General features: G+C 35.7%; 1 protein-coding gene across 1 annotated transcript; it reads left to right on the top strand.

Moving 5' to 3' along the window:
- Window positions 1–842: 842 nt before the first annotated feature.
- LOC149774330 (adipocyte plasma membrane-associated protein-like) lies at window positions 843–24,480 on the top strand. The gene is made up of 6 exons (XM_089945495.1): window positions 843–867; window positions 1,980–2,129; window positions 10,233–10,345; window positions 12,494–12,654; window positions 20,970–21,171; window positions 23,880–24,480. The coding sequence occupies exons 1-6, from the start codon at window positions 843–845 to the stop codon at window positions 24,099–24,101; spliced, it is 873 nt and encodes a 290-aa protein (XP_089801621.1). The 3' UTR covers window positions 24,102–24,480.
- The last annotated feature ends 730 nt before the right edge of the window (window positions 24,481–25,210 follow it).

Genomic DNA, 25,210 nt, shown 5'->3' with positions numbered 1-25,210 from the left:
ATTTAATGAGTGCGATCTTCCATCTGATGAAACGTGAAATATGGGTTTTATATCCTCAAGATCTGTGCTGGGTTCAATAATGAGCAAGATGCATGCATGTTGATGAAGTGAGCTTCCATCTGATTGCCTGAGATTGTCGCCGCTCTAGAAACCATACTTCTGATTCGATTTCGATCAAACTTGAAATAGATGATTATATCATCAATATCTTGGACAAATTTGATTATGATCAAGTTCCACGCCTATCAATGAGGTGATCTGGCATCTGACTGACTGAAGAGAAGAGATATTTCTTTGGAAGAGATATTTCTTCTCTAATTTTGATCAAACTTAGTATATAGGCTTATGTCTTCAAGGTCTTGGAAAAATTCGAGAATGAGGAAGATCCATTTATATTATCTGTGTGATCTTGCATCTGACTGGCTGAATTTGTATCGCGTGAAACTAGGAGTGCCTTTGACTTTTAAGTTATTTTATAATGTAATGATTTAAACTGTTTGAGAATATTTCACTGTTTCAGATTTTGTTGATTTAGTGCGGATATAAAAACTCTATAAATGAATAAAAGCATCACGAATGTCATAGTACATTTTATACCAGCTTTGTAAGAGAGAGGAAAAAGTTATTTATTAATAATTGTTAGTTGGAATAGCAGAGATAGCAAAGCAGAAAACATTAAATTTAAACAGTGAATATCTATCGAATTATGTGAATTTATTTAAGGACTTGAATTTCTATACACACACACACACTCTTGTTATTTTGCAGGTACTGTGTACACAGGCACTGCTGATGGTAAAGTTGTTGCCATTCGAAACGGACAGCTCACCCTAGTGGCGAGAATGGGCATGGAGCATCATCTGTGTGGTAAGACAGCACTTTGCGCCATTATTTACTATACAATTTTGGATACTATCCCTACACTGACTAGCTAGATAGATACGTACATATGTTACGAGTCTAACCAAATAGTTCCAAACACTTGGCCCCATTACTTTGGTGTGATGACTTGCTTAGGTCCATCTAATTTATGTCTAGAGTGTAATTTGAACTAAGTAAAACTCTTCATAAACATGGGGTAGTAATTTTGGGGTTTTTCTTTTCTTTTTGTTTTTGTTTGTTTTTGCAAAAGGAAAAAAAATTCCCCATGCTCACTGGAGCACTTTGGTTTTCAAATCTTCAGTTTTGTGGTTTGGTACGTTGTGAAGCTCATCAGTTTCGGAGGTTAGTAATCTTGCATGCAATTCGCAATCCCATAACGTCTAAATGGAAGTAATTGTTTTTTAAAAACATGAGAGCTTACGAACTTTGGAATGATAGACAATACATTAATGTGGTAAGGTTCCGACACACGTCTAATTGGAAAAAAAGGTTATCATTTATTTTTGAACTCTGCAAAATGCGGGAGAAGCGGGTTTGTTTTACCGTTTCTAATTTCTTGTCAAGAAAGTCGGTACACATGAAACATGTTAAAATTATATATTGTGACAAATAAACATATGGTCTACCAGATTATGTTTCTGCTGTCTACAACAAGTCAACGCGACTTGCGCCGAAAGGTATGAGATCCTGGGATTTAAGATTGGTTTGAGATAGCTGGAAAACCATTCTGCTAGATCGTTTTTAATGTTCCAACAAGATCACTTGCGAGATTTTCGCGGCTGCATATGATGACCACACGTGATCATGAAAATAATTGATTTACTGTATCTGTTAAGATCGACTACGAAACATTTCAAATGACGATCGATACTTAGCAAGTGAATCATTTGCACAATCTTTGGTACATAAAATTACAGTTTGGGGTGTGTGTGTGTGTGTGTGTGTGTGTGTGTGCGTGCGCGCGCGCATGAAGAGAGAGAGAGAGAATTGAGGCACAAGAAACAAGTTTGGCGATAATCGGTTTTAAGGTTAGAAATTTGTGTCCACTGATTACGTCTGTTTATCTGTGTATGCTAATAACAATGTTCTCCTTTTAGGATCTTTTGATTATGAACCCCTCTGTGGTCGCCCAAAAGGAATGAAAGTTGGTCCAGATGGATATCTATATTTGGTGGATTCTTACAAAGGCCTTTTCAGAATTAACCTTCACAACAATACATTGGAAACACTAATTCCCAGTAACATTGGTAAATATCAGAGTAGTTGTTGTTGTTGTAGGGTTTAACGCTATTTTTCAGCACACGATAGGCTATACATGGCTGCCAGTATTAATGGTGGAGGAAGAACCCGGGAAAACTCCGGAAAGAACCACCGACCCAAGAGAAGCTACTGGCAAGCTTTCTCACATACCCACATTGGCTAAATCCGAGACTCGAACCCAAGCATACAGACGTCAGATGGCAGTGATCCGTAACGGAGAGCGCTTTAGACCATTCGGCCACTCGGGGCCACTAGTATCAAAGTAGTGCGAAGTTGGAAATGGACATATGATATTAGCTTTTTTGCCTCTAATGTGCCCAGTCTTCTTGTTTACAATCGCATTTTCATATTCTGTGACATTTCACATTTAGGTTAGTGTCTCGTTTCCAGTATTACACCTAAGGGAGGTGTATGCCGATTTTGTGTACGTGATGTGAGTTATGGTTAAAAATGGAAAGTTTGATTCTTGTTTATGTTAAGGTAAAACTATATTGATGACAGGACAACCAGTGTATGACTTAAATGAAATGGACTTAAAGTTTGAAGTTGGTGGCAAAATAGAACTACATATAGAAACAATAAATATTTTTCGGGGATTGATTTTTCTTAAAGCTGATATTAATCAAAATATCTCTCTTCAAATCATCTGAAATAATGTTGCAATATTATCGCATCCAGGGCACAGCACTATTATACCCTAATAATTCCAATCGTTATGAATCGACTGAATTTTCTGCAATCTGTTTGGATATAAGGGGTTACGTGACACTGATCAAGAATTTTATTTTTATAAATGGGCAATTCAGCGGACCACCTTTGGTTCCAGTTTTTTTTGTGTGTGAAGCTTTATATATTCCACCGTTTTTACACCATCATAATAACGAGACACATCCACCCATCTATGTGATTTCCAACCATTGATTAAAAACATCGAATATAAGTTAAAAACAAAGTAATCGCACAGTCATTCCTGCATTTCAGCATCGCCCCATTTGCCAGAGAAAGTAAATGGTAGGCTTTAGAAGCCAATCTTGAGAAATTATTACAGTTTGCTTGGAGAATATTTCACCAGCTGATATTAAAGGTCAGGGTCACATGTCGAGCAAGTGATCTCATAAAACTGGAAACGAATTTGCTTTTCAAAAATCGAAATGCGGAGAAAGAAAGAGTGGTATAACAATTGCCATACGCAAGCGTAATGTTACAAAAAAGGAATAGATTGGTTTAAACAGGTATATTACTACATAACGAATCAACGCTCTTGGTTAGCGAAAATCGGGATATGATATTCTGCCGCAAATAAGAGGCTAGTGTAAGAAAACTTCGTTCTAACAAAAAGTGAATGTTTTATTGATGAAATCTGCTGATATGATGGCAGAAAAAAAGTAAATTAGAATTATAAGTTTTAAATGATCATTGCTGGGTATTTATCAATGTGTAAATGTTACCTAATTACTCCCAAAGTTAACATAAAGTCCTTTGGACTTCATTTACTTTTTGAGTGATTAGGTCAAATTTACCTCGATAAAAATAACAACTATCATCATTTAATCCTATAGTAAATATCTGATCTAGGGAATATACGATTGCCATAGCAACAATGACACCCTTTCTCACTTGGATGGACTTGCTAAGACCAAAACTTAAGCTTGTTTCAAAATGAATAATTTCCGGACATAACTGAGTAGTCTTATATCTTAAATATTATATTGATTTGTTCATGTTATTTGTTCGAATGCAGTCATTGTATATAAGAAAAATAAGTTTTTTACAGTTTGGATTATTAAAATGTTTTATTATTAAAATAATTTCATGTTGTTTTTATTGAACTACAAGTTTAGTACCTTATTGGCTATATAATGCCGAGTTAATGCGAGATAGTTGCCTTTCCCAAGAACTCAATGAGGAAGCTGACCTGACCTGAACTTTGGATTAGGAGTCTACCGCTGCACAAGCTATCGTGGCTCCCGTTGCATTTTGTATTACTCTTTTATGCTTTTAGAGATTTATGATGATCCTTTTTGTTGAGACATCAAACTATCTACTGCTCATTTGTTATGAACCGCTCCGGTGGCCTAGTGGTTAGAGCGTCCGCCTCGGATGCGGAAGGTCGTGGGTTCGATCCCCGGCCGAGTCATACCAAAGAATTACAAAAATGGTACAGCTGCCTCGCTTGGCGCTCAGCATTAAGAGGTGAGTGTTAGGACTGGTCGGCCTCGTGTCAGGATAATGTGACTGGGTGGGACATAATGCTATATGTCTGCGGCACGATGCTCCAGTACTAGACATCACTATAAACTGTCACACTGCAGACATCGTAGCGATATGACTGAAAGATTGTTAAAGTTACGTTCAAAATCCAAACCACAACACATTACAACACACACTCATTTGTTATGAGGATCCTTACATTAAACTCTCTACTGCTCATTTGAGGGCCCGCAACTGCTCATTATATCAGACATAATCCATTTCTTGGAAAATCATGAATATTTTAATCTGATGTTATAGCTTGAGGGTAGTCATATATAGGGCGTGCCTGACACTTACTAAAGACTAAGTTATAATTTATCTAGTAACTTAATTGTATGTGGATCTTAGTCACTGTGCCTATAATATGTGGTTTTAATGTACTTTGATTTTTACCAATATATTCAGGTATAAATACTGCCAGCTCCTACGCCTGTCACGTGTCTGATGGTATTATATCATTAGCACTGCCATTCTCCATCTGTTTGCTGTAATGAATTAATTCGATTTCTGGTCTATATGCAGTGTTGAGTTTCACTTCTTTATTTGGCTGTTCATTATAGACAACACATTTCATTTGATAACGATGACTTTGAAAATTAATTTTTGCAAAATGTGTTGTAGTCGTGATACTAACAATTTTAATTTCTGACTCCTGCTTGGGGAGATAAAGGGTCAATTATTTTTGTAACTCCGAAGTGTGACAAGCATTCGTGTTTAACAAATCGTTTCTTGCAAAAGCAGCCGTACCGAAGTGGTTTGACCAATTGTTAGTTGCAAAGCCAGCGCAACTAAGTGGATATTTGTATCGACTTTGAACTTTCGGAATTGCTGATCTGAACTGCACATAATGCAAATTTAGGTCCACAACATATAATCTCATGTGAAAGCATTTAATTAAAGAATCTCATCTTAAACAGCAATACGTTGGTTTAAACTATCAAGCGCATATCGTTGTGACACATTTTATGTTATATTTGGGTTAGATTGATAATTAAACAGAATCTCAATAATAATAATAATAATAATAATAATAATAATAATAATAATAATTATTATTATTATTATTATTATAACTATATTATTATTATTATTATTATTATTATTATTATTATTATTATTATTATTATTATTATTATATCATTTAGGCGTGAGGCCAAGGGGGTACAGTTTATGACACTGTGTGTGACTTTCGTCATTATTTCTTATCCATTTTCGAAATTTATCGACCATTCATGCGAGTTCAACAGTGAACAAGATGCATGCGTAAAAGTAAGGTGATCTTGCTCTGGAGCCCATAGTTCTAAACTGTTTTGACCAAAATTGGAATATATCTTGTATTAATAAATTCTCAGAAAGAAATCCATAATAAGCGTGCTCCACGCATCCTAATGAGTCGATGTTACATCTGATTGGCTGAGCATGTTACCACTCTGTAGGCTGTATTTCTAATCCGTTGTATATCTAACTATGAAAATAGGCTCCATGCATATTAATGAGGTAATCTTGCAACGGATTGGCCGATATCGTTACCACTCTGGAAGCTTCATTCATATCCGATTTTGATCCAGCTTGAAATATGTGCTTATATCGAGTTCTTGGATGGGTTCGATAAAGGGTGAGATCACTCAGATTAATGACGTAAACTTCCTTCTAAATTGTATAAGATTGTTACCACTCTGGAAATTACATTTCTGACCCGAGTTTGAGCAAGCTTGAAATATGTGATTATATCATCAAGTTCTTGGTTGAGTTCAATAAAAGGCGAGCTCAGTGCAGCTAATGAGATGATCTTACACCTGATAGACTGAGATTATTGTCGTTTAGGAGTCCGTAATTTTTCCGATTTTGAGCTAACTTGGAAATGTACTTGTATCACCGAGATATTGGACGGGATCAACTATAAGAGAGATCCGCACATATTAATGATGCGATCTTGCATCTGATTTGCCGATTTCATTATCACTCTGGAAGCCATAATTCAGTCTTGATCAGATTAGAATGATGGTTTTGTATCTTCTTGATCTGGATGTATTCGATAATAAGCATGATGCATGCATAATATTGAGTTAATTTTGCGTCTTATTGACTGAGATTCTTACTGGAAGCTATATATTCGATCCAAATTTGATCAAACGTTTAAAATATGCGTATATCCTGACAATTTCCCCAGGTTCATGCATATAAAAGACATGATTTTGTACTTCATTGACTGAGCTACGTTTTGCATGGTTAAGATCAAGATCTCTCATGCGTTAGATCAGGGGTCGGCAACCTATTTTACATGGCGTGTCACTTTTTTCGGAATTATTACAAAATGAACTAGCGCGTGTCACCAGGAAGAGAGAAACGATGTTAAAATCGAGATTTTTGTCTGCCCTTCGCGTGCCACACCTTGTGGCACGCGTGTCTTAGGTTGCCGACCCTTGCATTAGATGATGCGCGTGATCCACACATATTGGTGCTGTGATCTTCTATGTGATCGGCTGAATTTCAGATCCAATTTTTATCACTACTCGTAAATTGGCTTAAATCATTAAGATTTTGGATGAGTGCAGTAGTGAGCAATAACTATGCATTCGGTAATATTGCATCTAATTGGTGAGTTTATCTAGACTTTAGATACTCTATTTCTGATCATATGATTTACAAATCTTTTATAAAACATAGTAAAAAAGGCATTTATCAGTAATGTATGTGTTTTATTATGAATAAGATTTATACAAATTAATCACGTGATCTTTCTTAGGTTCTTTTACCTGGGATCTTTTTGATCTGGCCATTTTTTAATCAGAATTGGTAAATAGGTCGATGTCGTCAAGATTATTTTTATTCTGAGTGAGACATATGTATATTACACAATAGTGATCTTGCATCCGATACCAAAAATGCTTTCTATTATTCTAGAGATTTTAATTTTTAAAATACGATTTTGATCAAACTTGATAACTAGGGTTTTGAATCGAAAGTTTGGTTGAGTATGAGTATGAATAAAATTTATGTGTAATAATAATATGATCTTGTAATTGCATTTTTGAATTTTGAACAAACTCTTAAACTTGAAATACAACATCAATTCGTCAGACCTTACTTCTGATGAAAAACTGAATTATACTCATACATCTGCATTCTTATTAAGCAAGATTGAGATCCCACATTGTGTTGCGATCTGTAATGACCACGGCTGCACTAACCAGGTGCATACGAAACAGATAAATGGATTATACACTGATATAGTAACAGCTTTGTCGAACTCTGGTAATAGCTTGACTAATAAATCCAAACGCGGTCACCGGGTTATATCAGGCTGGAATGACTGTGTCAAAGAACAAAATGAATTAGCACGAAATGCTTACCTTATGTGGCGTGATAACGGTAAACCGCGTCATGGCCATCTCAGTAACCAAATGCGCCAAACAAGAGTACAATTTAAGTATGCTCTTAGATTATGTAAGAAGGAGGAAGTAAAACATAGAGCAGACTCGCTAGCACAAAAATTTGAAAATGTCGACCAACGTGAATTCTGGAAGCAAGTTAAACAAATTACTACGACAACTTCCAATAAACTGCCAATTTGCATTGATGGGAACCATGGTCAGAATAATATATGCAACATGTGGAAAAATCATTTTGAAGACTTAATAGTGTTAAAAATGAATCGAATAAGAAGTATGTGCTTTCAGCATTGAATACCCCTTCTGCTCGTATTGAGGTAATCACATTATCTGAGATTCAAAGTGCAATTACAAGACAAAAAGGCGGTAAATGTCCAGGATCAGATTTTTTATATGTGGAACATTTTAAATTATCAGATACTCGACTTCATGTGCTATTGATTATTTTATTTAATAATATGTTTGTGCATAACTTTGTACCAGACGATTTCACAAAAGTTACAATTATTATACCGCTACTAAAGAGCAAAATTGATAGCCCGGCGGACAAAAATAACTACAGACCTATAGCTCTTAGACTATTATTTCAAACATATTTGAATGCATCATACTGCAAAGATGTGAAGTCACAATCTCCGATAATCAGTTTGGTTTTAAAAAGCAGCATTCAAACGATTTATGCATATATGCCTTTAAGGAAACTGTTAGCTATTATGTGGAACATGGCAGCCCAGTGTTTGCATGCTTTTTAGACGCTAGTAAGGCATTTTATAGGGTCGATCACTGGACACTCTTTAAAAAGTTGATTGATATTAAAATACCTGTCTACATAGTTCATACTTTAGTTAACTGGTATGGGAAACAGTTGTATTGTGTGCGATGGGGAAGTGTAATATCCAGAGTTTTCCATGTAACCAATGGGGTGAGGCGGGGGGGGGTATTCTTTCCCTTTTGTTATTTAATATATTTATAGACGAGTTAAATCGTAAGCTCGGTCAGTGTCACGTGGGGTTACGTCTGCCACCAAATGCGTTGTTTCTTAACAATTTTAGTTTTGCTGATGATATGTCATTGATATGTCCTTCTGTCACAGATTTAAGGAAATTATTAAAGATATGTGAACAATACGCATTTGAGAATGATATCATCTATAATAATAAAAAAAATCAGTATATATGGTCTTTCAGCCAACTTCTTTCAAATTACCATCTCCTCCCCCCATCTTAACGGCAATGCTCTTACATATGTCAACAGTTATACCTATCTGGGTCATATTTTGAAATCCAATCGGTCGGATAATGAAGATATGATGAGACATTACCGATTTTTGTGTACTCGAACAAACATGCTTCTACGTAAATTTAAGAATTGTTTATTGAATATCAAAATTAGATTATTCAAATCTTATTGCTGCACTATGTTTTGTGCTCCTCTGTGGACAAACTTTAGTGAATGTGTGAAAAGAAGACTAGTTACTGGTTATAATAATAGTCTTCGTTTTCTGTTAGGTCTTCCTAGGTGGAACAGTGCATCCAACATGTTTGTAAATCATAATGCATTCAGTTTTGATGAAGTAATGAGAAAGTATGTTTTCTCAATGATGACAAGAATATCTAATAGTAAGAACTGTATATTGAAATCTCTTTGGAAATTTTACATTCATTGTAATTCTCATATTATTAGCAGATGGAACAAATTACTCTTTAAATGTGCCATTTAATTTCATTTTTAAGAATGCATGGCACAATTAATTGTTGTAGAGGGATCTGTATACTTGTATGTATGATATATATGTTCTTTTATATTTACAATGTTTTTACTTTATAATTATATTTTAGTTTAGAGGTATGGACTTTGTAGTCTGAAATAAAGAATTCTTATTCTTATTATTATTCTTATAGTGTTATGTTATCAAGATCTTGGATGAGTTTCGTTATGAGCAAGATCTACGAATGTTAATGAGGAAATCCTGTATCCAATTGGCTGACAGCTCTCGAGACAGAATACCAGTCAGATTTGCTCCACCTTAAATTTACATTATCATTGTCTTAGACAGGTTATTTGAGAAGTGAGATCTGCGCTTATTAAGAAAATACATTTCATATGATTTTTTGAGATTGTTACCTATCTAGATATAGAATCCATATTTCTCATCTAATTCTGTACAACTTATTAAATGCATTTACATCACTAACAGCTTGGATGATTTCGATTATGAGAAAGAGACTGTGCATATTAATTTGGCATTTATCTTCCGACGTTTAGTTTCATGAGGATTTAGCAAAACAGATGGAATGACTGTGGGAGTAAGTTCAAATAGATTGTGCGTTGACAATGAAATTGTCAACTGTAACGTTATGTAAGCAGGTGAGCAATATTAGTTCCATTTGGGCCTCTTGTTTATTATTATCATTATTATTATTATTATTATTATTATTATTACAGGTGTTAACGATGTTCCGTTTAAGTTTCTGAACGGCCTCGACATTTCGGGCCAAGGCATTGTCTACTTTACAGACTCTTCCCTTACGTGGGATAGGAGGAATTTCCGTTATGAGGTACGTGTTACCCCATATACATACCCCATCTGCACAAAATAAACACAGACTGCCCCGTTCGTAAAATCCTGTTAGAGGTTAAAAGACATAAATTTAGAAAATCAACTTAATCTCTGTTTAAGTTAGGTTAATACACGGTTCTCACCTCCGACAGGGGATCGTAAACAGACACTATGAACATTGCAGCATATCATAAGGGACACATTCAGGTAACAGTTTGCAATGAGCTTCGACCCGTAATAATTTTTCAGTTGAGGAGGTCTTCTAATGTTTAAAGAATGAGAATTTTGCACCCTTTTATTTATTTTTGTTTTTCAATCAATTTGGGGGATACCTAAACTTTCTTGCATTGTGCCTAATTATCAAATCTTTCCCTTTTATCTAGTGTCGTGTAGCTGTACATACTTATCTTCTCCAAGTTATTGGACAATTCCTTATATTTACATTTTTTAAAACTATCTTTTAAGCCATAGTTGCTCAGAAATACCTTTAAAACCTAACACATGCATACCCATCCATGTATATATATATGGTGGTCCGTCATCCGTCTGTTCGTTAAGACAAGCTTGTTTTCGCTACTCCTCTGAAACTACTTGGATGATTGCCATTTAGCTTTACACACATGGTCTACATGGTCCTAAATGAAAATGGTACATCTCAGACATCTAACATGGCAACAGTGACAGTCAGCTTGAAAATCTTGCGATCGCAATTCTTCTTGAACGGAATGTCATCCTGACATTAAGTTTTCACAAGAATACTACTTATAATGTCTTGTTGGTTCCAAACGAAAATGGTCCCAATCTGATATCCAGTACGGTTGCCAGAGTGTCCTTCTTGGTAATCTTGTTATTGTTACTCCTTCTGGATGGAGGTCATCTGAAGCTGGGATTTTACTAAAAGACTTCTTAAGATATCTAGTTGGTCCTAAATGAAAATGGGACCCATCTGACCTCCAATATGGGTGTAACAGTTGCCGTCCTGGAAACGCTGTTATCGAACAAAATGTAACATTACCATGAGGTGTTCAACAAAAGACTTCATATAATGTATAGTTGGTCCAAAATGAAAACATTGATCTGATGTCCAATTAGGCCACAACATCGGCCATCGTTACTATTTTTTATCACTACTTCCCCTGAATCGATGGTTGTATCAACATGGGGATTTTAATAAACAACTTCTTACGTCTAGTTGTTCTCAAAGGTGCCATTCAGACAGTCAGTATGCCTGCCACAGGGGCCTTTTTAAAAATCGTGTTATCACTATTTCTTTTGAATGAATGATCATATCAGCATAGAGTTTCACTGAAAGGCATCTTTACAGCCTTCACAAGTAAACCTCTAAAGGTTGACAACAATCACGTATCTTCTCTAAAATGGTTACGTGAAACACTCATTAAATTTATTCGAGTTAATCGCCATCAAGCATCTACTAAACCAGACAAATATACAAAATATGATTTTTATGGAACCTGTCCGTCCGTGCGCACAATACATTTAGGTCGACACTAACGTTTTTAGATTAAACTCGGTTATATTTGTTTTGTTTTTTAGCTTTCTACTAAACTGAAAATGCAAGTTAGACAAAAAGGACCCCTTGTTTTATTTTTTTCCGTAAGTACCTGTCACATTAAATTAATTGGTCAGCTATTTATAGGATAAAACTTTTTTTTTAAAACGTTAAACATTGATGTAGAGTGGATAATATGTGTTGAAATCGCTCTTATAATGGCAATAAACGTCGACGTCATATTTTCATGTTTTCTGCGTGAAGAGTAAAGTATGGCATTTGTAATAAACGTTTGTGTTATTAAACAGGAACAGGTACGTTTTGAATCTGAATTGGGAAGACAAAGGACACATTCTCGGTTCGTTTATTTCCCCCATTTTCCGCAGTAGGCAGCTACTCATGCCCGACTGCCCTAAGGTATGTCGGTTTGACCTTGAACAATTCACTTAACTTAACACTCTAATAAAGCAAACCGTATTTGTGTTCCAGCAGCACTTAGTGGTCGGCCTGCAATAGATTAGCGTCTCGTGTAGTGGGATGGATAGGTGGAAAGTATTTGCTGTCCAACCGGCGAAAGCACCCATATTATGAAGCACTCAGTTGAATGCAGAAGACTTGAAACCTTTTTATTTTCAGGTGCTGGAAACACACAGTGAGGGACGACTGTTGCAGTACAACATAAGCAGCGGCCAATCCAAATGTCTACTGTCTGACCTGTACTTGGCTAACGGCGTGGCTCTGGCGTCCGAGGAACACGTGCTACTTATATCAGAGATGAGTGTCTCTAGAATCAGAAGGTGAATGGTCATTGACGTATCTCAACATGTTTTTTTATTTCTTCCTTTTAATTACCAGAGATAAAATGGTCGTTGCTGTCCAGGATCGGCGTTTGGAGGTGGCAAGTGGGGAAACCGTTCCAGGCCCCACTGTTGAGGGGGCCCCGCGCTTCAGGCCTAAGGTCGTCCTTATGAGTTTGCCAAGCTATATTCTCCGGTAAATTGGAAACGCTGATACAGGCCGCACGTAATGGGCGCAAATCGCGAAAGTTGATCTAGTCTCGACATAGTCAGTGTTTGCAGTAGCATTCTATTCGAGATACAGATACTCTGGCCCGCGCGGTCATGGTCGCCCCTAGGCCCCGCGTACTGCTAACGCCGCCTCTGTTGCTATCTCTAAGGAAAACTTAACTTTGCGTTTTCATCGGCAGAAATAATTGATCACAGAAATTGTTATTATTTTATTTTAAAATTTGATGCAATTTTCAGCTCATGAAAGGTCATACATGGAGGCCAGTATATTTGAGAAGACTCCAGGAAGAATTACCGACCCATGGAAAGTAACAGGCAAGATTTCTCAATACACACGATGGTTGACTACCTACAGAAGTCCCAGGCTGGCCGGAAATAAATACTACATTCATGACACTATAGGAACCCTTGAGCGAAAATACATTGTAAAGATTATGAACGCCAGTTTGAACATAAAATAATTACTACATCAATTTATCATGAATACGCTTCGTATCCATTTGTCAATATATTTTATAAATGAATTGTATAAATGCAAGCTTTTCTTCGCCCTAAGAAGTAGATGGGAGTTATTTAACTTGCACCTCAACCATTCTTTCTTGCAAGATTCTTGGCAAGAGTTTTGGAGTGACGTTACTATCACCATAAGGTTCACTTTCCATATACATGTACGCTATTTCTTCATGAAGTTTTTGTGTTTGGATCAGGTTGTATTCGTCAAAAATATAATGTTATACATGAAATCAGTAAACTTGGAGGGATGGGGATGCTCATAAACGTTGAACATCGTGGCCCATATTTTGCACTTATTCAACTTTAGTTTGTGCTTGCGTTTTCAAGCTTTAAGTTAAAATCTTCCAACTATATCCTTGGATTCATCGCTGTTAGTTCCACTTACAATAAATAAGACAACTATGACATGCAGTGTACACTTTACTGGTTTATGTTATATCTTTGCGTTTAGCTCAACCCCACATATATTTCTTGCATAATTTATACATACCGTTACACCTTGAATCGGGGCCCCGAGTGGCCGAGTGGTCTAAAGCGCTCTTCGTTGCGGATCACTGCCATCTCACCTCTGTCTGCGTGGGTTCGAGTCTCGGATTCGGCCAATGTGGGTATGTGAGAAAGCTTGCCAGTAGCTTCTCGAGGGTTGGAGGTTCTTTCCGGGGATTTCCCGGGTTCTTCCTCCACCATTAATACTGGCCGCCATGTATAGCCTATCGTGTGCTGAAAAATGGCGTTAAACCCTACAACAACAACACCTTGAATCATTATGCTCGGCGATGAGATGCATCTTGATGAGCACTACTCCGTCATCACAAAAGTGAATTACATTGACCCATATTTCGTTCTTCACTCCGGTTAATCTTTTTTGTTTTAACCGTTATTATGGAATCATTGAACTAGCACCACAAGAGGATCACAGTTACTTACATTTCACATTTTTCTGTATTAGGGTAAATTTTTGTTCTTAACTCATGACCAAATAGGTTTTGTGCATTCTATGTACTTACTATCCTATTTATAATCATTAAAGCGGTGCATCTTGATGAGCACTACTCCGTCATTTCAAAAGTAGGTCATTTGGACCAATATTTTACGCTTCATTGACTTGGGTTAAAGTTTGTTCGTATGTTCATTTGTCAGGCATTGTTCATATTATAACTTTGAAACTGATTATAACGATATGCATCTGTCAATACCACACAATTACAACAAAAGAATATCACTGTGACCTTTAAATTTCATCTTTTACTTGCTTTGGTTAAGTATTGGCATGCTATTGCATACTATCCATTCCTAGAATCACGAAACTTGGTCTTTATTACACGACGAGGTATCTGTGACTTACATTTCATTTTTCGGTGACTTTGCTGACATTTAGTTTCAAGTTCGATGTTATTTATACTAGATTCACAAAACTTGATAACAGAATGCATCTATATTAATATTGCACGCTTACAGCCTGTTATGTAAATGTAATTTAATTGTTTATTTGTTAGTTCGACATTTTTTATTTTTAATCCATTACAGGATACTGTAATGTAATTTTATTTACTGGATTTGATATTGTCCAGAATAGAGTTCAGTTCTCACTGATTTTTTTTTATATTGTTTTTAATTTTCGACGTAAACAACTAATAAACCATACATTGTATCTTTTCGCTGACCTTGTTTCACAATCAGTGACAGGCTTGGTAAACAATTTTTAAAAAAATAAATCTTTCTCAGAGTAAGAAGCATTAAGTTGAGTCAAGGTCACAGCTGGTCGACGTGATATTTATCATGTAATAAACTTCCATTTCTTCTGGAAAGTTGAACTCTTGACCCCCATCTTGGAATCTGCTTTGCGTTGTAGTTAGTTTTATAGCTGATTTTATGATGAGAATTCTAGCAGTCGTGTCTTAACACATGAGACGTCAAGTTGTCTTATGTTGTGTTCAATTTGGGCTGAGTTTTTATTTTCTTCAGATTATTGAAATTCAGTTGATTCTTTTCCCTGGAAATACATAAGTGCTCTGATAATTCTTGGACAAAGGCATTCCTTGGAAATTATACAGGATTCAAAAACTTGAATAATATTTTCTGTGATTCAAAAAGAGACTGTTCACACATCAGTAGAATACTGACTATTACAGACGTCATCGCCTTCCATCTTGGATTCCATCGGGATTTGAACTCTGATTCGCTTAGAACTTTTCGTTTATAGGACTTGTGTTTTTTAATTCTTGGATTATTTTTTGGACTTAATTCGCAATACCGAAAGTTCTTTTTCTTATTTTTCACTTAGTATTTTCGGGAAATAAATTATTTGTTTAATTTTACAAAGCTTGCTGTCTTCAATCTGTTATGTTACTTATTTAAAGAGCATGGACTCGTACCAAGCCAAAGAAGGTCACTGTGACCTGTATTTTATGCTTTACTAATATGGGTTAAATATTTTTGTTTAGCTCTTGGTCTCAGATACTTCCATGATATTTATATTCTGGCCTTCAATTCGTACAATTGGAAGTAGGAATAAAAATATTTATTTATATGTAAGCCTTTTATGTTAATGACTATGCACATTATATTGTAATTACTAACCATCAAAATCTTAATTGTGTATTCTTTTATTCGTTGTCCAACCAAATCTTTTCTTTTTATTAACCCCGTAATAGGTCGACCACTGGAACCATTCCAAGGTCACCTTACAAACCAAACATTTCTGGTTATCAGATAATCTATGTATAATAAATATAATTTACAGAAAAAGAAAAAGAAAAAACACACACACATACACACTTGCATATGGCACACAACCTAGGTAACATGGACTTTGTGATATTACAATATTTTGTTTCTGTTTACCATCAAATCAGATACAAGTTACATGTTCATTATTTAGGTCCATTTTTGAAGAAATTGGACCTCTTTTTTATTTACCTTAGCAGTGCATTTTTCAATGTTCTTATGCATTGCAATTAATTGCTTAAAAGCATAAATAGAAGGATTTTTCATATTGAATCTACAAGTATAAATATAATATTTCGCCAAAATAAGCAGGAAATTACACAAACTGTCCAGTTGTTCACTTCCTAAAAATGTTTCTTTTTTTGAACAAATGTGCAATATTTTTATTTCTGAATATAGTTGTATTGACTAAGTTCTGCCACGTTCCATTTTCCTTTTCCTGCAATCGTTTTACCCATCTTATCTTAATATACCGAATGAATGAAAATATGTGTATCATAATTAGCCTTCTCTCGTTTTCTGGGGATACTAGTATGTCACGTGTTATTCTCTCTACTTTTCCACCCCATACAAATTTAAATAATGTGCGAATTAGTTCTGCTTCAACTTTTGCTGATGAATTTGGAAGTGCTGAAAAAAGATGAATGAATATGGGCAGAACAAGAGGTTTTACAACATTTACGATACCAAATATACCCATTATTTATAACACAACTTTTAGAGTCATTACATAGCATTTTATACCACTTACAAAAACGGAATCACCAAAGTTAAAAGATTGTAGAACTTCTTCCACAAAGGTCCAGTTAATTGAGTCAAACGCTTTTTTTCAAAGTCTACTAACAATAATAAACCATATCTGTTTTCATTCTCAAGTTGGTCCATGATATCGTATAATAGCCTGGTATTTTCTCCAATGAATCTACCCTTCATATATCCTTTTTGAGTATCACTGATTATTGATGAAAGAACCTTTTTAATCCTAGCTGCAATTGCCCCCGAAGCAATCTTATAGTCAATATTTAAAAGTGATATAGGTCTCCAGTTTTTAAAATATCTTCCGTCTTTTTCTTCTTTTGGTAGAACTGTGATGACTCCTTGAGTCTGAAAATCTGAAAGTTTTCCTACAGTATATCCGTAATTAATTGATCTGCATTTAAATCCCCCAAGAAACTTCCAAAAGAATTTATAGAACTCTACTGTGAATCTATCTGAGCCAGGACTTTTTCCATTTTCCATCCGTTTTAGAGACAGACCGAATTCATTAATTGTAAGCAGACCCTCGCATGATTCTCTTTCCTCTTGACTAAGTTTAATATTGTGATAAAAAATCTATTTCGAGTTTTCTGAGTAGCCTCATCATCAAGCTGAGCAATTCTACTTTTGTACAATTCCATATAAAACTGATTTTGAGCTTCTGAAATATCTATTTGGTCAGATATATTTGTCCTATCATCTAAAATAATTTCCTTTATTGTCTTATTTCTCCAAATTCGTACCATCTAGCTTTAGATCTTAATATAACACCTTCTATGTATTTTTTCCTAGATTCCTTTAATTCTGCTTTGTTTCTCTCTAAATTTTCCAGAGTTTCTCCATCTATGTTATTCGACAGTCCCTCTACCCGAATTGTATTATTTCCTGCTCAATTTACTTTAATTTGTCCCGTTTCTCTTTTGTTTTTCTAATAGAATAACATAGTTTCAGATCTTGTTTTCATTTTCAAAATTTAAAATAACATCTGATCATTACAGGAAAGAGAAACATGGAGAGAGTCATCTTTTTTCCCCTACATAATACTCATTGCCAGTGTCAGTTATTCACTTTTTGACCAAATCAGTATACTCAACGTTCCTCAACAGTTGGGCATTCAGTTTCCAATATCTTTGATTTTTGCCTCCAGGCATACATCTTTAAGTCTTGATTGGAATTTCGACAGGAATCAATTAATTCCAATTCGTTTTTCAGGCATTGAATCGCTGCCCTAGACTGTTGGTGTTTGTCATGTAAATATTATAAGTATCCAAATCTAAGTCTTTAACAGTATTCCAGTTTACGCACATTATAATTGATGAGTTCTCACAAAAAATATCTCCTCCTTTAACTTTCTAAAAAAGCTAGGATTATCATCATTATAACCATACAAATTCACGAGGGCTATTCTGTTGCCATTAATTGTAATATAAAAAATCTCCTTTGACTGTCACATCTTTTTCTATGAATTACGAATTCAAAAGTATTTCTATAAAATATTGCAACCGCATCACTATTAGTAGAGCAGTAACTAAATATACATTTGTATCCCCATTCAGCAGCCCAATATATTTCATCGTTCTTTGTACAATGAGTTTCTAGCAAGAATACTATAGATACATTGTTTTGTTTTACCCAATGGAAAATGTCCCTTCGTTTAAAAACTGAACCTTGCAGGCATCTAACATTTATCGATATACTTTTTATGTTATTAACCATGAAAACAACAGAAATTTTACATATACATGTTTTAGTACAGAAATGTATGAAGTGATTATCACCTTGAGTTTATCATATGCATGGCTTTCACACTCACACTCACACAGAATACAAACGTCCATAATAAATTCATCCATGGTGTTACAGTATATGCTGTAGATTTGGCTGCGTTTAACATTGATACAGTATACGATGGACGACAAGTGAAGGAACTCCATTTGCGATAACTCATATGCACCTCTGACAGACCTTTCCGGAGCTAAGACAGTTTTGTAAACCAATAAGCACAGATTAATAAAAGTATAAATTACAAATTAATGAATGAAAGATGGAGTAAAAGAGAAGAAAAAGAAAGTAAGAATGAGAGCATACATGAAAGTGGTGGGTGATTGAATGAATGAGAATGGGAGACTGAAAAATTGGACGTGGAAGAGTTGTGTTGAATAAGGTGAATAAACGACTGAGTAATGAATGTGTATATGAGTGAAAGAAGATTTTTGAACTAGTGAGTGAATTGATTAGGGAGAGATATGACAAAATGGATGAGCGAATAAACAAATCTATTAATTAATGACAAAACTGGTGAGGGAAGGAAGTAACTAATTGAAAAATATTAAAACAAATTAGAGTAGAAAAAGGAGTATAAAAATGAAAGTTCACATACCTATTTGGTCATTTTCATAATTTCACAGAGTTGCATATTACACTTATAATCTAATTTTCTCATCAATTTCATCATATATATATCAAATTTTATCCTTTTTCCGGATTTGGTTTTACCATACACAGATCCATTATAGTACAATACACTGTCAATTTATTGATGCCTGGATAATTTATTGATAAGTTCAGTATTCATCCTGGTCACATCCTCTACCAGTCTAATTCTTCTGTTCTGTTTAAAATCCTTCCGTTTCTTGATAATTGAAGTTTACAATCCAGACTCCAGATTTTGACAATCACTGGCCTTAGTCGTCCCTTTGCACAGCCACTATGTTCCTGTTATCCAAATTAATCTATGTGACTTCCGTCACCAATTTCGGAATTCTCTCTCTCAGACTTTCATTTTCCTCCTCCTCCAGCCCATAAACTTTAACGTTCAGCTTCCTTGAATATTGGTCAATTTGGTTTGAAGCCGCACTTGCTTGCTTCGATCTCCTGTCATAATTTTTCTTGTCACTCCTCATTTTATCATTTTCCTTCTTTGCCTCTTGCAATTTTTCTCGCAATTTGTGGTTTTCGAATTCCAGTGAATCCACCCTATCCATCAACTCTCCTGTTCTCTCCTTTACTAGCCTTTCACTTTCTACAACTATCTCCATTCTCAGATCTTCCTTCACATTTTCAAACAATTTCCTCACAATAGGTGAGACAGTTTCTGTTAGGTCATCTTTTTTCACCAAATCAGTAATATGCTCCCATTGAGACTTTGTTTTATTTCATCTAAGTCCAGCTGAATTTTACTCGAGCTTGATTCACTCGAACTTGTGTCAGATGCCTCCATTAGGGCGCCACTCTGTAATCTGGTTTTTATTTGTTGCTTCCCTTGATCATTCTTTCCATTCATGCTTGTAAATAATCTTGTTTAGACTAATTTTTCCCTCACTACTCATGTGTGTCACTGACAGTTATTACTCACCATATGCCAAACAATTCATACAATTGAAGGCAACTGATGGATAGGTAATTACGCTGAAATAGGTAAATGAGTAAAACAAATCAGGTAGGGAATGTCTCAAAACTGCACCACTAAACTTCCATCTCTACTCCATCACAATCGAATTTTGAGTGGAAATTATTTTCTTTCTTCAAAATTGAGTATTATCCACCAGTAATGTTATATACTCTGCATTCCTTGAATATTATCATATCTTACCAACAATTAATAACCATTTCAATAATAAAATAACCACTTATAGCCGCCAAAATCTACAGAGCCACTTTGCTAGCTTCCAGCTATAGCCGCCATTACTGTAATCCCCCTTATCCGTGTATTGTACGTGTGAATGAGTATAGGAATTAGATGGGTGGATTGTGAACTTCATTGCAGCTTCTCAATTAGTGTATTAAAAAAAGTGATTTTAAAAAGAAAAGGAATACAAAAATTAATCTGGTTTATCAGCTCATTAGAGTATTATTTCCTTTAATATCATAGCAGAGATTGTTCTTTATGTCGGTTCATTTTTGTTTATGCCATGACACATTGCCAGCATTTAGATGTCAAGGTCACTTAAATCTGAATTTGCTTTCTGCATGATAATTATTGTTGACAGCGGCTGCTGGAGCTAACTGAAAACGTAGAGGCGAGCCATGTAATCGTTGTATACATATATTCGAGTAATATCTTCACATTGTAAATGATTGTATTTCAGATACTTTCTGACAGGGGAAAAAGCTGGCACATCGGACGTGCTGATTGATAACCTACCAGGATATCCGGATAATATCAAACTGAATTCACGCGGAAATTTCTACATTGGAATGGGGTCTGTGAGATTCGAAGGTTCTAGCCCCATTGGACCATTTCTGGACCTAGTTGGCCCTTACCCTACCCTCAAGCGGGCACTTGCTAAGGTAATTATTTTGGAATAACTTATCTAATCACGTCTTCAAGGGGAATGTCATATTGCCTTTTATGTACAGTAAGACTCCTCTTGCTAGCATTCAACAGTTAAGTAAAGTAGACCTTCTACTCCTGTGTTTTGGTACAGCTCTTCGGGTTCAAACATTAAGCCATTCTTTAAGAAGCTACAATTTAAGTGTACGAGATTCTTGATGGACAGTAGATTTCGTATACAGTCTAACATTGTCTACTGTAATGTATAATTTCTAGGTCCAGGCGTTTTCGGAATGCGTACACTATCTTTGTGGCTCAGTCAAAGTATTGTGCTTAATAATTTACAACGCGTTTCTCAATTTTATTATGTATGCCAACAACGTCTATCATGCCCTGTAGACACTACTTGAACGCGTTTCTCGATAGTATTATGTATGCCAACAACGTCTATCATGCCCTGTAGACACTACTTGAACGCGTTTCTCGATAGTATTATGTATGCCAACAACGTCTATCATGCCCTGTAGACACTACTTGAACGGGTTTCTCGATTTTATTATGTATGCCAACAGCGTCTATCATGCCCTGTAGACACTACTTGAACGCGTTTCTCGATAGTATTATGTATGCCAACAACGTCTATCATGCCCTGTAGACACTACTTGAACGAGTTTCTCGATTTTATTATGTATGCCAACAACGTCTATCATGCCCTGTAGACACTACTTGAACGCGTTTCTCGATAGTATTATGTATGCCAACAACGTCTCTCATGCCCTGTAGACACTACTTGAACGCGTTTCTCAATTTTATTATGTATGCCAACAGCGTCTATCATGCCATGTAGACACTACTTGAACGCGTTTCTCTATCTAATAGTTTATGTCAGCAATGTATATCGAGTTTTATAGGAAAGTACTTAAACGCCTGTCACAAAATGGCGCTATGCCATATCTGGATATCGCTTTTTGTCGTCTCTTTTTGTTGGTAATGAATAGATATCTATTCATGTACATGCAACATGTCCAAGAAATAAACAGTACTGTGGCAGATTTTCCGTTGGTCGGCCCGTGATTTAAAGTTTTTACAATCTATTTTGTCACAACCTCTTATTTTAGACGAAGTACCTTGTAAGCTGAGTTGTTGTTTGGCTACTGGTTTGATGAGGAACGGGCTAATTATGCTGACGTCAAGTTTTTCATGCTATAGTCCACATTCCTTATCGGACTGCAAATGGATACGATGTATTTCAGCAGGTTTCGGATGGGCTCGATAACCAGCGGTATTTGTCAACATATAAGAGTCATCATTCGGATTGGTTCGACAACCATAGATATTTCTCAACAGATAACAGAGTTATCATGCTGATCCAGAAAAGAGCATAAACAAAAGATACATGACAAGTACAAAAAAATTTTAAACAGTCTTTGCTGCTACAATATGACTTTCGCAGTTAAACGCAAAGATGGCACAGAACGCACAAATGAATAAGTTTTTGTCTGATCAAATTCATCAGGTTGCTGGTGGATATCTATTACAGTCTTTGAAGAAATTTCAATACTTTTGGTCACATGCGTATACATTTGACACAGTTGTGTCGACGTGCTAACAGATGTTGTAATTGCGCAACCTAGTTATACTAAACCACTAACAATGGTTGACTGGAAGCATTGTAAGACATATTTAATGAAGCAACGAAAATAATTTCAGGAAAATGTAACGGCGTTTCGTGCAGATCTTAGTTAATTGTGAGTCTGTGATCAATTCTCTGCAGAGACAGTTATGAATTTCTTTCTGATGTAAAATCAGCCAAATTCTTCTTGTTCAATGATATAATCCACATTTCTCATCTGATTTGAACAAAATTAGATACGAAGATGCCATTTCAGCGAGACCACGGGAAAATTTGGCAGCCAGCAATTTCCCTTAACATTTTCAGGCGCCATGGTCTTTCATCTGTGAGTGCATCCAAAACCTTGCCGTTCATTCTGTATTGTGTATATTTTGTCAGACAGTGATGCCATTCATGCCGTATTGTGTATATAGTGTCAGATACTGATATCGTTAATGATTTATTGTGTATATTTTGTCAGACACCGATGGCACTCATGCTGAATTATGTACATTTTGTCAGATACTGATATCGTTAATGCTCTATTGTTTATATTTTGTCAGATACTGATGTCGCTCATGCTGTATTGTGCATATTTTGTCCGATACTGATATCGTTAATGCTTTATTGTGTATATTTTGTCAGATACTGATATCGTTAATGCTTTATTGTGTATATTTTGTCAGATACTGATGATGTTTATGCTGGATTGTATATATGTTGTCAGTTACTGACAATTTACACAGCATATGGATATAACCTAATAATGCCAGAAATTCCATTATAATCATGTTTCCATTTCTGTGACACAGTGTGTTTTCTAGCACAACAAAAGCGGTTGCTGCATTCTGAATGTCAGAAAATTTCTACACCATTTATGTGCATTTACGGTATATACAATAGCTCCTGACACCTTGAATTTTAAAATGAGCTTCGCATATTTTAAGTGATTGCTGCAATTTGAATGACACAGTTTGTCGGCAAGATAACTCTGAAACTTTTAAATACAAAACATTTCAAGATGGAACGCGTTCATCTAAATGTCACAGTTTGCCAAAAGCTATCATTTCAATTACATCGGTGCTAATCCGATAATCTTATCTTCCATTTCAGATTACCCCTTTCATGATTTACAACCTCTTTTTGCCAAAACATGCGCTCGTGATAGAGATTAGTAAAAGCGGAGATCTGGTCGGAAGTATGCATGACCCTGGTGCCAAGGTCATTGGAGCTGTAAGTGAAGCTTTCGAGACAAATGACACAATATACATTGGCCACTTTCAGTCGCCGTATGTGGGAGTCATGAAGAAGAGTTCGATAAGCAACACATTTTGAAAATCAATGTGATTTGACTACCCACAGATGATAATTATCACGACATCAGTCACGACGATGACAACCACAGCCCGTATCATCATCGAAGACATGAAGTACCACTTGGAGGTCCTCCGGACAGACTGATATTGACTGGAAAATCTGTGGAAGAAATCATTCAAAAACTTGTAATAAAGTACTAACATTCTGCATACATGTTAATGGAGATAAATACGATTAGCTCCGAGTATCTTTTAGGCTTTTTAGCGGATGGTATTATATATTTCGTAATGTTATATTTTTCGCTACAGGGTAATGAGCTTCAGAATCTTTGATATGCATTCCACTATGTCTAATTTGGATCATAATATTGCTGTACTCAATGAAGCGCATCCTAATATCCAGGTTTCTCTCTATCTGTACTTTCCTATCAGAAAACAAATTTGTGTCTACGTTAAACCCCTTATTGACTGCAGATGGATTATCTGGTGGTAATAGTCCGAGTTTCTTCTGACCCTTGTCACCCCATTTTTGATATTTGGACGTTTATGTTGGGGTGTAGGGTCAGAGTCAATTCCCTATCGAAAAGTTGGAATTCGCCGACACCTTGGTGCCGCCATGGGGTAGCCACTAACTAGCCGGCCTAGCAAACTTTAACGAACTTTCACCGAGATATACCTGCATGAAATCGATAGGAATATGATTTATTTTCAGATATTGCGAGTAGAGCATTTGTTATATCTTTAATCCGTTGACAGACTAGACATGACTACACAATTGTATATTGTTGATATCACGTGATTATTGGACCTCTGATGCCACTGATATGTAGGTTGCGAGATTTGTGTAGTCATGTGACTCGGAATGCAAATGGCGAGCTCCAGATCAAATTTCATCAACGCTGTAGTTAAATCTCGTCTGTCAGCGGATTAAAGATATAACGAATGCTATATTCGCTATTTTTGAGAAAAGAAATCATATTGCTATCGATTTGATGTAGGTATATATCGATGAACGGTCGTTTTAGTTTGCTAGGTCGGCTAGTAAGTGGCTACCCTATGCCGACACCAAATGATGTCGGTAAATTCCATCTTTTCGATAGGGAATTGACTCTGACCCTACACCCCAAC

The sequence above is a fragment of the Sinohyriopsis cumingii genome, unplaced genomic scaffold, assembly GCF_028554795.1.
Source record: "Sinohyriopsis cumingii isolate HCF-2022 unplaced genomic scaffold, ASM2855479v2 utg000349l, whole genome shotgun sequence".
Lineage (NCBI taxonomy): Eukaryota > Metazoa > Mollusca > Bivalvia > Unionida > Unionidae > Sinohyriopsis > Sinohyriopsis cumingii.
This window is presented reverse-complemented; position numbering and strand designations above follow the sequence as displayed.